The sequence below is a fragment of the Phyllobates terribilis genome, unplaced genomic scaffold (genome assembly GCF_046119375.1).
Source record: "Phyllobates terribilis strain yellow unplaced genomic scaffold, ASM4611937v1 Scaffold_1__5_contigs__length_1240528914, whole genome shotgun sequence".
NCBI lineage: Eukaryota > Metazoa > Chordata > Amphibia > Anura > Dendrobatidae > Phyllobates > Phyllobates terribilis.
In genome coordinates, this window is record NW_027362761.1 from 358119311 (window position 1) to 358137554 (window position 18244).

Consider the following 18244-nt stretch of genomic DNA (forward strand, 5'->3'; position numbering starts at 1 on the left):
GCCACAATCAGTGAGGATAGATGGCTTATGTCACGTGTCCTAAAACCACAATCAGTGAGGATAGATGGCTTATGTCATGTATCCTACAGCCACAATCACTGAGGATAGACGGCTTATGTCACGTGTCATACAGCCACAATCAGTGAGGATAGATGGCTTATGCCATGTGTCCTACAACCACAATCAGTGAGGATAGACGGCTTATATCACGTGTCCTACAGCCACAATCACTGAGGATAGACGGCTTATGTCACGTGTCCTACAACCACAATCAGTGAGGATAGACGGCTTATGTCACGTGTCCTACAACCACAATCAGTGAGGATAGACAGTTTATGCCATGTGTCCTACAACCACAATCAGTGAGGATAGACGGCTTATGTCACGTGTCCTACAACCACAATCAGTGAGGATAGACGGCCTATGTCACGTGTCCTACAACCACAATCAGTGAGGATAGACGGCTTATGTCACGTGTCCTACAACCACAATCAGTGAGGATAGATGGCTTATGTCACGTGTCCTACAACCACAATCAGTGAGGATAGACAGTTTATGCCATGTGTCCTACAACCACAATCAGTGAGGATAGACGGCTTATGTCACGTGTCCTACAACCACAATCAGTGAGGATAGACAGTTTATGCCATGTGTCCTACAACCGCAATCAGTGAGGATAGACGGCTTATGTCACGTGTCCTACAGCCACAATCAGTGAGGATAGACAGTGTATGCCATGTGTCCTACAGCCACAATCAGTGAGGATAGATGGCTTATGTCATGTGTCCTACAACCACAATCAGGGAGGATAGATGGCTTATGTCATGTGTCCTACAACCACAATCAGTGAGGATAGATGGCTTATGTCACGTGTCCTACAAAAGCAATCAGTGAGGATAGATGGCTTATGTCACATGTCCTACAAAAGCAATCAGTGAGGATAGATGGCTTATGTCACATGTCCTACAGCCACAATCAGTGAGGATAGACGGCTTATGTCACGTGTCCTACAGCCACAATCAGTGAGAATAGACGGCTTATGTCACGTGTCCTACAGCCACAAGCAGTGAGGATAGACGGCTTATGTCATGTATCCTACAGCCACAATCAGTGAGAATAGATGGCTTATGTCATGTGTCCTTCAGTCACAATCAGTGAGGATAGATGGCTTATGTCACATGTCCTACAACCACAAGCAATGAGGATAGACGGCTTATGTCATGTGTCCTTCAGTCACAATCAGTGAGGATAGACGGCTTATGTCACGTGTCCTACAACCACAAGCAATGAGGATAGATGGCTTATGTCACATGTCCTACAACCACAAGCAATGAGGATAAATGGCTTATGTCATGTGTCCTACAGCCACAAGCAATGAGGATAAATGGCTTATGTCATGTGTCCTACAGCCACAATCAGTGAGGATAGGTGGCTTATGTCACGTGTCCTTCAGTCACAATCAGTGAGCATAGACAGTGTAAGTCACGTGTCCTACAACCACAATCAGTGAGGATAGACGGCTTATGTCACGTGTCCTACAGCCACAATCAGTGAGGATAGACGGCTTATGTCACATGTCCTACAACCACAATCAGTGAGGATAGATGGCTTATGTCACATGTCCTACAACCACAATCAGTGAGGATAGATGGCTTATCTCACATGTCCTACAACCACAATCAGTGAGGATAGATGGCTTATGTCACATGTCCTACAGCCACAATCAGTGAGGATAGACGGCTTATGTCACGTGTCCTACAGCCACAATCAGTGAGAATAGACGGCTTATGTCACGTGTCCTACAGCCACAAGCAGTGAGGATAGACGGCTTATGTCATGTATCCTACAGCCACAATCAGTGAGAATAGATGGCTTATGTCATGTGTCCTTCAGTCACAATCAGTGAGGATAGATGGCTTATGTCACATGTCCTACAACCACAAGCAATGAGGATAGACGGCTTATGTCATGTGTCCTTCAGTCACAATCAGTGAGGATAGACGGCTTATGTCACGTGTCCTACAACCACAAGCAATGAGGATAGATGGCTTATGTCACATGTCCTACAACCACAAGCAATGAGGATAAATGGCTTATGTCATGTGTCCTACAGCCACAATCAGTGAGGATAGGTGGCTTATGTCACGTGTCCTTCAGTCACAATCAGTGAGCATAGACAGTGTAAGTCACGTGCCCTACAACCACAATCAGTGAGGATAGACGGCTTATGTCACGTGTCCTACAGCCACAATCAGTGAGGATAGACGGCTTATGTCACATGTCCTACAACCACAATCAGTGAGGATAGATGGCTTATGTCACATGTCCTACAACCACAATCAGTGAGGATAGATGGCTTATCTCACATGTCCTACAACCACAATCAGTGAGGATAGTTGGCCTATGTCACATGTCCTACAACCACAATCAATGAGGATAGACGGCTTATGTCATGTGTCCTACAACCACAAGCAATGAGGATAGACGGCTTATGTCACGTATCCTACAGCCACAATCAGTGAGGATAGACGGCTTATGTCACGTGTCCTACAGCCACAATCAGTGAGGATAGACGGCTTATGTCACGTATCCTACAGCCACAATCAGTGAGGATAGATGGCTTATGTCACATGTCCTACAGCCACAAACTGCTCAAAAGGTAAAGTGGGATGAACACTATCTATACTATCTAGTACTCAAAATAAAATTAATAGAGGAATGGGTAATTACCATCCATTGGAAGCTTTGCTGTGGACATTGGCTCCCATGCCAATAAGTTGCTCTACCTGGCACAAAAAGCCTCGACCAGCAGCCACCATTAATGGTGAAGCGCTTGATTCACTGTGTCTGTAGTCGACTAGTAAATAAGAAAAAACAGTCTGATGCTTAATATATAAATATATATGATGCAAACAAATTAATATCGAGTCAAAAAAAATTTTTTTCAGCAGAATCTTATAACATCGTATAATAGGCACAAATTAATGCAAATTATGAATAGCGGGGCCTAGAAGCCAGTGACCTTTCCCTAGGTTAAGCCAAACTGTAGAGAGAGTACAGCTTTATGCCAAAGTTTATATAATGTTTATGGTCAAACTTGTGGGAAAGGGAACAGTAGGGAGCTTAGAAAACAAAATCCATTCCCATTCTCATGTAAGAAGTCACAAATGTCCACAATGGAGGATGCTCAACAGGCAAAAGAAAAAAATGCATTAGATCGACCGAGAAATATTACTACTAGTAAAGAAGATATGAACTTACCACTGACATTTTCTGTCAATATTAATTGGAACAGTTGTGCAAAGGCATCTAGGTCTCTATGGAGCCAAATATCAGAGAGACACAAGTCCATTTCCTTTATCAGCCACGGCTCTAAACAATTCACATCCTTCTCAGTCTTAATGGAAAGCGATAGAGAGCAGAAGTCAAAGTTACCAAGCTGCTACAGGGACTGTATGTCTTCGGTCATATATTTTATTGTCAAGCATATTTTATTATACATCAGAATCAAAGCAGACTATTCTGCTTTATGTATAGGCAGCAGATTAGAGTCAGGATCACTCTATTAGCCAAAACTGCACAGAAATGTTATTTGGTTAATAGGAGCATTCAAAGAATACAAAGGAGAGTTGATGAGTCTGGTGCTGGTGTAGTCATGACAAGAGCACCCCCATGCTTTACTCAGTGTCTGATGGGCTGTCATATATGCAGATCCATAGCTGATGATCATCAATAACAGGTGAGATATACAGGGAGGAGTTCTTCTCATGAATACACCAGACTTATTCATTATATTCCCAGTGTATGCCTTTAGCACTCTTAGTTATCAAACATAACGGTCCCCATACTATGCTATTCTTACATAGAGCAGCATGGTCTGATGACAGCTTTAAGACTAGCTCAAAATGTGGCATATATGAGATATCAAAATATTAGAGTTAGGAGCAAAGAATACCCCTTATATTCTAACCATCAGTTTCAAGAAAAAAATAATTACAAAACTACTACCTAGTTTTATTTCGGCTGCCTAAGTAAGTAACTCCACCTTACCAGCTGACTGAACACAGTGTCCCCTCCGTCATCCAGCAGATCATAATCCACTGCGATGCTGGTAATGCTCCTCTGCCTTTGGGTGTCGCTCTTTACGCTGTTCTCTTTTGCCGAGTGCCATTCAGACAGAGTTGTCTTTTGCTTTTCCTCTGTGACAAAGACATTATTATAGAGAAAACACATGTAATGTAGATGTATGGTTATCCAGATCTAGATGTTCTCCTATTTACCTATGAAATTTAGTGTGCATTAGCTCAGGACTGAATCTGGTGCTCAGTTCCTTATACCTTACACAAAGTGTCTCATCCCCACTTTTAAGATGAAGGTTTAGTTTTACACCCATATTTTGGATATAATATCTGCACCTTTAAAACATGTATTAGCTTTTTGTTTTATTTCCAATCTTTTCATGTTGCTCTGTCTTCTTACTTTCAGGATGACTCCTTAGAAAAATTCAGAAATTCCCTCCCCAAGTGCACACACGTTGTGTGTTTTCTGCACCAAATCTGCTGATAACTTTTCTCTGGCAGATTAGCTGCGTCAAAAACGTGCGGATTTGCTGCGGATTTTTGACTCATTAGGGCATGTGTACACACGTTAGTAAAAAAAAAACCTGCAAATAAGCAGCAAAACACAATGTGTGTGCACTTACCTCACACCTCTCAGCTGTAATGCCTCCTTAGTTTTCCCTTTCTTCCTTCCTGCTACTAAAATTATTTTTCTCAGTCACTGCAGCCTGCTGTGACCCCCGGACGATGTAGCTGCAGGATCAATCACTACACCAGTCCATGTACTTGGGAACTTGTATCTTCTAGTTGTATTTTTTTTAATTTTCTCCAAATTTTTATATACAAAATGAGTATACCATGCAGCAATTCACTACGTATAATGAGTATCAGTACATACCACACTGCTTCTCTTTCTTGTATTTCAGCATGTCCTTATTTCTGTAGCCCATAGTTCTTAAAATATCCTCTAAAAACAATTCTTTTACTTCAAAGGGTCGTCCTGGTACTTCAGGTGACAGAAACATAACAATATTAATCAGGTGAAAACCATAAGCACTTTCTTTTAGAAATAAAATTAGTAAGCATTTTCCTTAAGGACAGATTCGACTCCACTTCCCCCGCCTCCACCCCACGTCCATGGCTGAGTACATGAGCCTATGCACTGGGGGAAAAAAAAATAATTGACTGTTCCTTATCTTATAGCTGTTGTGGGGAAAGCATGGTCCCATTAATGAGAATAAGGCCTATGCTTGATACCTGCAGAGCATCGGAAGGCAACTCTGCCACCATCCTGCCCAGCCTGCAGTTGCGTCTCTCACCATTCGATGTCAGACCCGACAGGAGAGTATAAATATCCCAAATCTCTGCCATGGTGAAATAATTAGGCAAGACTCTAAGAAGCATACTACCAGCACTCTACAACCCCTGGCAAAAATTATGGAATCACCGGGCTCGGAGGATGTTCATTCAGTTGTTTAATGTTGTTGAAAAAAAGCAGATCACAGACACGGCACAAAACTAAAGTCATTTCAAATGGCAACTTTAGGGCTTTAAGAGTTTGATAATCCTCAGTCCACTTGGTGCAACAGCTCTCCAAGGTGTGAACACTCCTTTTTAGATGCAGACTAATGAGCAGATCTAATTTGATGCAGGTGTTAGTTTTGGAAATGAAACTTTACAGGGTGATTCCATAATTTTTTTTCTCAGAATTGAGTGATTCCATAATTTTTTCCCTCTGCTTGGTCTGAAAAAAATTACCCTTACTGAGTACCACATTTTTAAACTTGATTTCTTTTAGTGTTTCTTAAAGCCCTAAAGTTGCCATTTGAAATGACTTTAGTTTTGTGCCATGTCTGTGATCTGCTTTTTTTCAACAACATTAAACAACTGAATGAACATCCTCCGAGCCCAGTGATTCCATAATTTTTGCCAGGGGTTGTATATACTTTTCATTCTATCAGCTAAAAAGTGTCTAGATTTGGATTTTACAATCTGAATATAAGGTACAGGTGCAGACATATTATACAGCTGATTCTGAATACATAAAAGATACAAGCAAGTATTTGACGGAGCTGCTGTCCATCTTCACATTCCCCCTTTTCTTTACTGTATGGGATATCACAAGTGTAAAAGAGCTCCAGAAATCCCCAACAAAGAGGTCAGTCCCCAGCTTCAACCCAACAGCACTGTCCACAGCGTTCCATACATACACAACAAGCTTATAACATTAGAAGCCAAATTTTCGGTGCATGATGAAGGCTTTACTTCTGCCATCTACAATACTTGGGGTACAATGACAGCTGTATTTACTAAGACTTTACAATGTGACCATTAGCAAGAATGAAGTCTTCCCATAAGTAAAATTTCCACTTATAAAACAAGGAGGACTCCTGTATCCCATAAAAATGAAAGTGTACAGGCTATTTTGTTAAGAAAAGAAATTGGAAATCAAACAAGATAAAAAATGTTTTAATGCAATGTGATGGCGCAGGTGATGCCTTAGACAGTCATAGCAGAGTACATAAAACTTATCTAAGTTTCAAGAAATTGCCAAGCAGAGAAAAATAAAATGCTAACACAAAATGCAGGAAGAAAGGTACTTAGCATAAAGGATAGCGATCTCAGAAATGAATTCATATAGCTAAAAATCAAAGACCAGATTATCAGGATTATTTGGACATTAGTAATTTGAATTACAAGGTTTCATTTGGAAAGCTACTTACTGTACAAGACAGGACACCCTCCAAAGTATCTAAAGAACAAGTTTATGTCCAATGAAGCACTGGAGAGAATAAGTTTCAAAGTTGGATGTTTCTGAATTAAATCTCGGAGTTTAGTTAGCAGGAAGTCGCTGCACCGATCACGTTCATGAACTTCATCCTATTACATGAAATGAAATTGAAAACAGCTCAGCAGCCCAATCAAAATAAAGACATGATGTGGAAATTGCAATAAAGTTCAGCTCTCTGAATTAGACTGGTGAAAAAGTAGTACCATCTCTGCATTTTCTATGGTGAGTCCGGCTGATTCTGACAGTCTGCTCCTCACTCCTGCAGCTGCTTACTTTGCAATGATGTTTTAAAACGTCAGTACAAAGTAAAATGCGGACCTCCAGTACAAAGTAAAATGCGGATCTCAGCTTCTTTCTCTGCAATGATGTCTTAGAATGTCACTGCAGAGTAAAATGCGGACCACCAGACAGTAAAAGTCTATGTCCAGTTCAGGAGCAGTTAAAGCAGTTCTCCAATTTAATAAATCGCTAGGATAAGTCAGGAGTTTAAGCTGAGTGAGTGTCCCACTTCTGAGATCTCCACTGATAATTAAAAACAAGGGGCCACAACACCAGCAAAGTGACTGTTTTTGTTGCCCAGAGGTGCCTGTCCACTGCTGTACAGGGGAACTGCAGCTCAGATGTATTTTAGTGAATGTGACTAGATATAGTTTCCTGCAAAGTGCTAACTTCTCCCTGTTCGTAGGATTGGTGAGGGCCCTAGAGGTCAGACCACCACCAAAGTGAAGGCATGTCCTAGCAATAAGTCATCATTACTCTAAAACAATAATACCCCTTTGAACATATTTTATGCAAAGTTAAAAGATTACATATTTGTCTTATTTTAAAGGGACTATCCAAGCTATAATTAAAGGGGTTGTCCACTACTAGGACAACCTCTTCTCAATCTGAATGTTTGCTTCCATAAAAATAAATACACTTAGACTCACTTCCGATGTTGGCACCGTTCCACCGCTGTTGGCGCTCGCATACCCAGGGCTCAATTGCGTTTTTTATGACACATGAGCCCTATGTCCAACTGCTCACTTTCTCTTCATTACTAATACACCCAAAGGCGGGGACAGTGACACCCGCGCCGACTGGTCACATGGCTATAACAACTGCATGTGATCCCCAGGAAAGTGACTGTCGACACCAATGGAACAGGGCCGGCACTGAAGGGGAGTAGGAGCGTGTTTATATTATCGGAGGTAAACATTCAGATCCATTCAGATCAAGAAGGGGTTGTTCAAGTAGTGGACAAAACCTTTCATTTATTAAATCACCAGTATTAATGCCATTTCTTTATATGATTTTTGCAATGCAGTCACCTGACCGGTCCCCCACTGACCCCAACTTGTTTCTGCCAACTAAAATGTCACATATACTACTGCTCTGAAGGTAACATCACAGGGGAAGAGACCAGAAGGCTACAGGAGGTGTCCAGGAGCAGAGCCAGACCCAGAGGTGAGGGAGTGGAGATTCAGAGATACAGAAGAAATTAAGAATTTTGGAAAAAGGAGACTTTTGTGTACTCACCGTAAAATCTCTTTCTCTTAGCCTCTAATTGGGGGACACAGGACCATGGGTGTTATGCTGCTGTCCACTAGGAGGCGACACTATGCATAATCTCAAAAAGATTAACCGTGGCTCCTCCTCTGCAGTATACACCCCTGGACGGTGTCAGCCTTCTTCAGTTTTGTGTAAAAGCAATAGGAGGAACGTAACATGGATAACATAACCATGCCTATAAGAAGGCAACTATGTACGAGCTCAAAAAAAAAAACAATATGAGAACTCAACATAACAACGGCCCGGAACGGGCAACAGGGTGGGAGCTGTGTCCCCCAATTAGAGGCTAAGAGAAAGAGATTTTACGGTGAGTACACAAAAATCTCCTTTACTCTGTCGCCTCATTGGGGGACACAGGACCATGGGACGTCCCAAAGTTGTCCCTGGGTGGGAAGCAATGGACGAATATTGTGTAGACAGGCCCCTATAATTGGGGCACCGCCGCCAGCAGAATACGTCTACCCAGGCTCGCGTCTGCTGAGGCCTGGGTATGAACCCTGTAGTGTTTGGTAAACGTGTGTAGGCTAGTACAGGTGGTTGCTTTACACACTTGTGCCGAGGCCTGGTGCCGAATGGCCCAGGAGGCCCCTACCGCATGTGTAGAGTGTGCCGTAATACCTGCTGGAAGAGGAGAATTTTTGAGGCGGTAGGCCTCTTGTATGGTGGATTTGATCCACCTGGCAAAGGTAGCTTTGGAAGCTGGCAGACCCTTGCGGCCGCCTTCCAGAAGAAGGAAAAGAGAATCAGACTTCCGGAAGGGCGCAGTCCTAGACACATAGATGCGTAATGCCCTTACAAGGTCAAGCGTATGCAGAGCCTTCTCCACTCTATGAACCGGGACCGGACAGAGGGATGGCAGTGAAATTTCCTCATTGAGGTGGAAGTTGGACACAACCTTCGGAAGGAAGGATGGGACCGTACGGAGAACTACCTTGTCCTGGTAAAAAGCCAGGAAGGGTCGTCTGCAGGAGAGTGCTGTCAGTTCAGACACCCTGCGTAGCGAGGTGATTGCCACAAGAAAAAACACTTTCTGGGATAAAAGGCGGAGTGGGACTTCCCTAATGGTTTCAAAAGGTGTTTCCTGCAATGCTGTCAGCACCAGGTTGAGATCCCACGTTTCTAGTGGTCGTCTGTAGGGGGGAACCAATCGGGAAACCCCATGAAGAAATGTCCTTACTTGCGGCTGGTTAGCAATGCACCTCTGAAAAAGCACTAAGAGAGCGGACACCTGGCTCTTAAGGGAGGCCAGGGACAGTCTGGCCTCCAGACCCGATTGGAGAAACCCAAGTACCCTGGGGAGGGAATAAGGGAATGGGGTCTGGCCACGAGATTCGCACCAGGTAAAGAAGGCTTTCCAGGTACGGTAAAATTTTTTAGCAGAGGTTTGCTTCCGTGCCCTGATCATGGTTCCAATGACGTCAGGCGAGAACCCTGACTGGGTTAAAACCCAGGTCTCAATGGCCACGCCGTGAAACTGAGGGCCCCTGAGTTCTGGTGGTAGAACGGGCCTTGTGACAGAAGATCTGGGCGGTCGGGGAGACGCCAGGGGACGTCTGCTGTGAGCTGTACGATGTCGGCGTACCATGTACGTCTGGGCCAGTCCGGTGCGATTAGGATGGTTGGAACCCCCTCTTCCTTGATCTTCCTCACCACTCTGGATATCAGGGGGAGAGGTGGAAAAATGTACAGGAGCTGGAACTGGGTCCAGTCCTGAAGCAGGGAGTCCGCTCCTAGCGCCCGCGGGTCGTGTGTTCTGGCCTTGAAGTTGGAGACCTTGGCATTGAAGTAGGATGCCATTAGGTCCACGTCCGGAGTCCCCCAGCGATGGCAGATCTGGCGAAAAACTTTGGGATGGAGAGACCACTCTCCCGAGTCCATTCCTTGCCGGCTAAGGATGTCTGCTTCCCAGTTGTCCACACCCGGAATGTGGACCGCAGAGAGAACTGAACCTGTTACTTCGGCCCAGTGGAGAATGTGTGTCACTTCTTGCATCGCCTGGGCACAGCGGGTCCCCCTTGGTGATTCACATATGCCCCAGCCGTGGCATAGTCCGACTGTACTCTGATGTGAGAGGCTGCCAGTAAGTGATGGAAGGCTCTCAACGCCAGGAAGATGGCATGAATTTCCAAGATGTTGATGGGCATGGTCCCTTCTGCTGGGGACCACTTGCCCTGTGCTCTGTGGTGTAGGTGTACCGCACCCCAACCCGTCAGGCTCGCGTCGGTAGTCAGAACCTTCCATTGACCCGTGAGAAAGGATTTCCCCTTTTTTAGTGAGGTTGGCTTGAGCCACCAGTGCAGGGACCTCCTGGTTGACAACGTCAGGTGGAACTCCCTGTCGAGAAAAAAAGGGTTCCTGTCCCATGACTTGAGGATGGCTAGTTGGAGAGGCCTGAGGTGAAGCTGGGCAAATGGGACCGCTTCTATTGCCGCCACCATCCAGCCAAGGACTCTCATGGCAAACCAGAGAGATCGAGGGGATTTGCTGAGGAGGGTGCGAACTCCTAAACGGAGAGTCAGTGCCTTGTCCTTGGGAAGGAGCACTAGACCCCTGAAGGTGTTGAATAACATTCCCAGGAAGGTAAGAGACTGACTCGGGGTTGGTGATGACTTTTGTAGGTTGACTAACCAGCCCAGGCGACTCAGAGTGTCGATTGTGATTGAGACGCTAAGCTCGCAGTCCTTGAAGGTGGGAGCCTTGATAAGGAGATCGTACAGGTATGGAAAGACTGCTATTCTTCTGGAGTGCAGGACGTCCATGGTGGCTGCCATGACTTTGGTAAACACTCTGGGAGCCGTGGCGAGTCCGAACGGGAGAGCCACGAACTGGTAGTGGTCCTGGTCGATTGCAAACCTGAGAAATCTCTGATGGGCGGGTGCAATTGGTATATGCAGGTATGCGTCTTGTATGTCTATGGAGGTGAGAAATTCTCCCTTCTCCATGGACGCAATGATGGACCGAAGGGACTCCATGCGGAAGTGACGTACCCGTACATATTTGTTGAGCTGTTTTAGGTCCAGAATGGGCCGTACGCCGCCTCCTTTCTTGGGGACTGCGAATCATTTTGAGTAGAACCCTCGGAAGCGCTCGGCTGCAGGGACCAGTACTATGACTCCTGCTTGAAGAAGCGAGGAGACCGCTTGGTGGAAGGCACGAGCCTTGGCTAGCGGTTTTGGGGGAACAGAAAGAAATAGTCTGTTTGGTGGGTTGGAAGTGAACTCTATCTTGTATCCCGAAGACACTAGTTCTCTGACCCATCTGTCTTCTGTAATAGGCAGCCAGACTTGATGAAAGAGCAAAAGACGGCCGCCTACAGGTGGGAGTCCGTGAGTCATGATGAGGAGGAAATCTGAGATTTTCCTCCTTTGAACTTTGACTGGCCTGCTCTTGACTGCCAGGCCTGGTCGACTTTTGAGTCGACCGTGAGTTGTGCCTGCGTGGTGCGCGGTTGCTATTTTGTGCTGGTCGCGAGACGGACCAGCCCGAAGAGCTCCGAAAGGATTGGAATCGAGTTTGGTTAAGCTTCTTGTAAGTGCGTTTGGGCTTCAGTTGGGGGTGGCGTTAGATATCATCGTGTTCAACTGTTCACCAAAAAGTCGACCACTGAGGTATGGGAGGTGTGTGAGGGACTTCTTTGAGGCTGCGTCTGCTTTCAATTCCCGCAGCCAGAGGATACGCCGAATCGTGATGGCGTTTGATGCTATCCTCGCCGCACCCCTTGCAGAATCCAGAGCTGCATGAAGCATGTAATCTGCTACAACTGCTATTTGGGCCGCTTGGTCCGACAGCTCAGGAGCAGATACTTGTAGGCCAGCTTGTACATTTTGGGTCCAAGCCAGCACGGCCTTGGCAGCCGAAACTGAAGTGAACGCGGGAGCCAGGGAGGCCCCTGCGGCCTCGAAAATTGAACGAGCCATGCGTTCTACCTGCCGGTCTGCTGTGTCCCTGAGGGTTGAGCTATCTGGCAGTGAAAGGAGTGACTGGGCTGCTAGCCTAGAGACTGGGGGATCCACTTCAGGTGGATCTGTCCATTGTTTGGTGTCCTCCTGTGGGAAGGGGTACCGCGCCTCCAGATATTTGCGATTGGTAAACTTCTTCTCAGGTTGTGAGAACTGCTTTTTAAGGATCGCCTTAAACTCTGGGTGATCAAAGAAGACCTTAGGCGGCTTCAGAAGTCCTTCAAAGGAAATCTTGTGTCCTGGTGCCTCCGGGGGCGGATCAGAAATGTCCAGCACCCGATGGATGGATGAGATTACATCATCAACTAGCGCTGTATTGCTAGGGGGGATTGGGATTAGGGACCCTTGAGTTTCCTTGTCTGAGTCGGAATCACAGATGTCTTCCGAATCCTGTGTATCGCTAAGGAGTCTCCTGCTGGGTGAACCGGGGCGGAGGCCTTCTCTGGTCAGGGATGGCTGTGGAGATCTGCATTGTCTGTCCCTGGCAGGGGAAGGTCTAGATTACCTGGGACTACGGTATCTCTCCCTAGAGGCGGATGACCGTGTGGTATGGGATGACGCAGATGAAAGTGACCTGTGGGTCCGCTTGCGTCCTGATCTAGACGTGGATGTGCCCGTGCCGTCATGTCCCTGAGTGGAGCTCTTCCTTTGCTGGGTAGCGTTCATAGCCGAGGCATGACTCTGCAGAGCCTGAAGCAATGTGGATGTGAGGTTATCTATAGACTGTGTCATAGATTGCGACATCTGAGTGACCCATTCCGGGGTGGCATTAGACACCGAAGCATTGGCAGGGGCTTCTTGGGGCTCTGGCACAGCAGTCTGGATGCAGTCCTGGCAGTGCGGGTACATGCTGCCACTGGGGACAGTATTACTGCAGGCTGTAAAGAGTGCATAATAGCAGTCCTGCCTGGTTCTCTTGGACCTTGAGCCCGACATAGTGTACAGGGGTGGCTATGCAGAGGGCCCTGGCTATGCAGAGGAGCTTATAGGGAAAAAACTCCAGCTGTGATCTTACCCCACCAGTGTGCCTCTAGGTCCGGCGCCGAACATCCACAGTCCTGTGCCTCCCCGGAGACGGCAGGCCTGATCTGTATCTGCCGACCGGTAGCTGCAGGGTTAATTCTTTTTCCTGCAGCAGATAATGGGCGCCGGAGTAATGCTTAAGGAAGAAGGGGGGCGGAGAGCTGAAAAAGGCGGCAGTTGCTGTGAAATCGTGCCCTTTCAGTCTGGATCCGCCCCTTCTATGACACTGTAGAGTGTCATATTTGTCATCCGGGTGGCGGAGAGGGGGTGGCGGCTTCGGCTAGGCCAAAGCCGCGGTCTAAATTAGATGCCTGATGCCCAAAGGGGCTCCAGGCCGGCGCGGAAGTCCGGGAGGGGGCCGGATCTGAACCGGACCCCCCCGGATTTAAAGGCAGGATAGCAGTGGGGGTGTAAGCGGAAGGGGGGCCCTGTGAAAAGTCCCCCTGAGGCACCATAGAGCTGGTGCTGCCGCAGAGACAGGGTGCAGGAAGGCCTGTGCCTGTGTTGTGCCATGCCTGCCTGCACTCCCCCCCCGGCCCCGACAGGAGCCCGCAGCAGGGCTGGGGTCCCTGGATTCAGCTGCAGTGTGCTGGCTACTGGGAGCTGCAGAGTGCTGCCTGTACAGGCCCTACCTGAGGCGTTTTAACCTAATGCCCCCAGAGGGGGATTAGGGAGGGTGCTGCTGTCACCATCAGGGGGCTTTATCCTCGCCTCGACCTCAAGCCAGAAACCAAAAGGAATTGGGGAAGGAGGGGGGGTCTCGACTTCGAACCAGCACCCGAGGGGCTGGGGAAGGAGCGACATGGTGAATAGCCATTTCGACTTCAACTGTGCACCCCGTAATAGGGGTCAGAGGAAGGAGCCATGCCGGGAGTCTCGCAGGAGACCCACTTTTCTTCATCTGTAATCCCGTCGGAAAAAGCTGAGTAAAAGTTTTAGGTGTACCTCCTATGCGACACTAAGCAAAAACTGGAGAAGGCTGACGCCGTCCAGGGGTGTATACTGCAGAGGAGGAGCCACGGTTAATCTTTTTCAGATTATGCATAGTGTCGCCTCCTAGTGGACAGCAGCTTAACACCCATGGTCCTGTGTTCCCCAATGAGGCGACAGAGTAATTTTGTTTTTGTGTAATTAATTAAGCAATCAATTTTTCCACGAGGCAGCAAAAATATACATCTTCATGAAAAATTACAGAAAAGAAGGCACCTGTATATACATATAATCATCTATGATTAATATATCTATCAAATAAAGTATTAAATAAAACTCTGAATCACATGCATAAATCATACCAGCAACTGTAATGCTTACATAACATGGGAACATAACTGTGTCCTGCTTATACTGTTGTGCACTAAGGAACAACCAAAAAATCACTGCACCTGGATTTACAGGGCAAAACGAGAGCAATAAACAAGACTGATAAAAACTGTCATGTGACACTAGCCACATTTTAATTATTAGATCGATGGTGATGGATTTGATTGTGGCAGGAACATCAATCATCACTTCATGAGACAAAACAAATATAAAGGCTTCATTTACAATACACTGCATGATCCCAACCGCGTCAGTTCACCACTTACAAGCTCCTAGTTTGTAAGCCACAGCAGATCTGACGTCCATCTGCTTTACAGGTAATTATCGCTGTAAATATGGATTGGATTTTTATTTACAATGCTTATTTCTTTTACCTAATGAGAAAACTCCAGAGCTGCCGCTTTATAGAGTGCTTTTATCATTTAGGAAACAGGAGCAATATAACATTACTATGGTTTTGTGTGTTAACCACTTCAAGAACGGGCACATTTTAGTTTTTTCGTAAGTGTGGTTTTTAAAGAGCGGTAAATTATTTTCTCGTTCGGATATTTAAATCATCTTTACATCTTTTTTTTGTGAAACATGGGGCATAGTTCTTAATGACGCTGTCATATTCCCTTTTTTTTTTTTTATACTTATAGCGGACAGTATTGGTGGTAAAATATGGAAAATATGTGTCTGTTTTTCCAAATTTTTTTTCTGACCACAAAAGACTACTAAAATACATTCATAAAGTTTCCCCTGTCTGTAACAATTATTTTTATAAATCAGAAACCGGGCAGGGCTAATAACAGTGATCTGGATTTGCAGCATTTTTTTTTTTTTACTTGCATTTTATTTAATCATTTTTTATTTACAGTGGTGGCCAAAAGTATTGGCACCCCTGCAATTCTGTCAGATAATACTCAGTTTCTTCCTGAAAATGATTGCAATCACAAATTCTTTGGTATTATTATCTTCATTTAATTTGTCTTCAATGAAAAAACACAAAAAGAATTATCCTAAAGCCAAATTGGATACAATTCCACACCAAAACTAAAAAAGGGGGTGGACAAAAGTAATGGCACTGTTTGAAAAATCATGTGATGCTTCTCTAATTCGTGTAATTAACAGCACCTGTAACTTACCTGTGGCACCTAACAGGTGTTGGCAATAACTAAATCACACTTGCAGCCAGTTAACATGGACTAAAGTTGACTCAACCTCTGTCCTGTGTCCTTGTGTGTACCACATTGAGCATGGAGAAAAGAAAGAAGACCAAAGAACTGTCTGAGGACTTGAGAAACCAAATTGTGAGGAAGCATGAGCAATCTGAAGGCTACAAGTTCATCTCCAAAGACCTGAATGTTCCTGTGTCTTCCGTGTGCAGTGTCATCAAGAAGTGTAAAGCCCATGGCACTGTGGCTAGCCTCCCTAGATGTGGAAGGAAAAGAAAAATTGACGAGAGATTTCAACGCAAGATTGTGCAGATGGTGGATAAAGAACCTCGACTAACATCCAAACAAGTTCAAGCTGCCCTGCAGTCCGAGGGTACAACAGTGTCAACCCGTACTATCCGTCGGCGTCTGAATGAAAAGGGACTGTATGGTACGATACCCAGGAAGACCCCACTTCTTACCCCGAGACATAAAAAAGCCAGGCTGGAGTTTGCCAAAACTTACCTGAGAAAGCCTAAAACGTTTTGGAAGAATGTTCTCCGGTCAGATGAGACAAAAGTAGAGCTTTCTGGCAAAAAGCATCAACATAGAGTGTACAGTCATGGCCAAAAGTTTTGAGAATGACACCAAAATTATATTTTCACATGATCTGCTGGCCTCTGGTTTTTATTAGTGTTTGTCTGATGTTTAGATCACACACAGAAATATAATTGCAATCATATTAGGAGTACCAATAAGGTTATATTGACAGTTAGAATGAGTTAATGCAGCAAGTCAATATTTGCAGTGTTGCCCCTTCTTCTTCAAGACCTCTGTAATTTTCCCTGGCATGCTCTCAATCAACTTTTGGACCAAATCCTGACTGATAGCAGTCCATTCTTGCATAATCAATGCTTGCATTTTGCCATAATTTGTTGGTTTTTGTTTGTCCACCCGTCTCTTGATGATTGACCACAAGTTCTCAATGGGATTAAGATCTGGGGAGTTTCCAGGCCATGGACCCAAAATCTCTATGTTTTGTTCCATGAGCCATTTAGTTATCACCTTTGCTTTATGGCAAGGTGCTCCATCATGCTGGAAAAGGCATTGTTGTGCGCCAAACTGCTCTTGGACGGTTGGGAGAAGTTGCTCTTGGAGGACATTCTGGTACCATTCTTTATTCATGGCTGTGTTTTTAGGCAAGACTGTGAGTGAGCCGATTCCCTTGGCTGAGAAGCAACCCCACACATGAATGGTTTCAGGATGCTTTACAGTTGGCATGAGACAAGACTGGTGGTAGCGCTCACCTCTTCTTCTCCGAATAAGCTGTTTTCCAGATGTCCCAAACAATCTAAAAGGGGATTCATCAGAGAAAATTACTTTGCCCCAGTCCTCAGCAGTCCACTCCCTGTACCTTTTGCAGAATATCAGTCGGTCCCTGATGTTTTTTCTGGAGAGAAGTGGCTTCTTTGCTGCCCTCATTGAAACCAGTCCTTGCTCAAAGAGTCTCCGCCTCACAGTGCGTGCAGAAGCACTCACACCAGCCTGCTGCCATTCCTGAGCAAGCTCGGCACTGCTGGTAGTCCGATCCCGCAGCTGAAACAGTTTTAAGATACGGTCCTGGCGCTTGCTGGTCTTTCTTGGGCGCCCTGGAGCCTTTTTGACAACAATGGAAGCTCTCTCCTTGAAGTTCTTGATGATGCGATAGATTGTTGACTGAGGTGCAATCTTTGTAGCTGCGATACTCTTCCCTGTTAGGCCATTTTTGTGCAGTGCAATGATGGCTGCACGTGTTTCTTTAGAGATAACCATGGTTAACTGAAGAGAAACAATGATACCAAGAACCAGCCTCCTTTTAAAGTGTCCAGTGATGTCATTCTTACTTAATCATGACTGATTGATCCATTAACACAGGTGTGGGTGTTGATGAGGACAGGGCTGGCGATCAATCACTAAAACGATGTTAGCTGCTCCTTTTAAGGCAGGACTGCAATGATGTTGAAATGTGTTTTGGGGGTTAAAGTTCATTTTCTGGGCAAATATTGACTTTGCAAGTACAGTAATTGCTGTTAAGCTGATCACTCTTTGACATTCAGGAGTATATGCAAATTGCCATTACAAAAAATGAAGCAGTAAACTTTGGAAAAATTACTATTTGTCTCATTCTCAATACTTTTGGCCATGACTGTATACTTAATTTTTATAATGGGATTCAATGCCAATGCATGCCACGTTATACCTATGCAGTGGAATATATGTTAGGAAAATCCTGTCAATGTGTATGAAAGTGAAAAATGATGTGACAACTGAGCCTTACTGTGAATGCTAAAAAAGCTGGAGGCTGGCGATATATTACATTTACAGCCCTTCACCTCTCCTGAATGAAGACCACTATCTACATCCTTT

At 45.3% G+C, this 18244-nt stretch overlaps 1 protein-coding gene across 1 annotated transcript in view; it reads right to left on the reverse strand.

Moving 5' to 3' along the window:
- The window catches only part of LOC141261667 (3'-5' RNA helicase YTHDC2-like), a 42097-nt gene that overhangs the window by 12755 nt on the left and 11098 nt on the right, over positions 1-18244 (reverse strand). Inside the window, exons 3-7 of the mRNA XM_073676232.1 lie at positions 6782-6938; positions 4957-5064; positions 4051-4199; positions 3262-3397; positions 2731-2857 (exon numbers count right to left, since the gene is read on the reverse strand). Of these exons, the coding sequence (XP_073532333.1) occupies positions 2731-2857; positions 3262-3397; positions 4051-4199; positions 4957-5064; positions 6782-6938 (677 nt within the window). The remainder of the gene's footprint in view (positions 1-2730; positions 2858-3261; positions 3398-4050; positions 4200-4956; positions 5065-6781; positions 6939-18244) is intronic.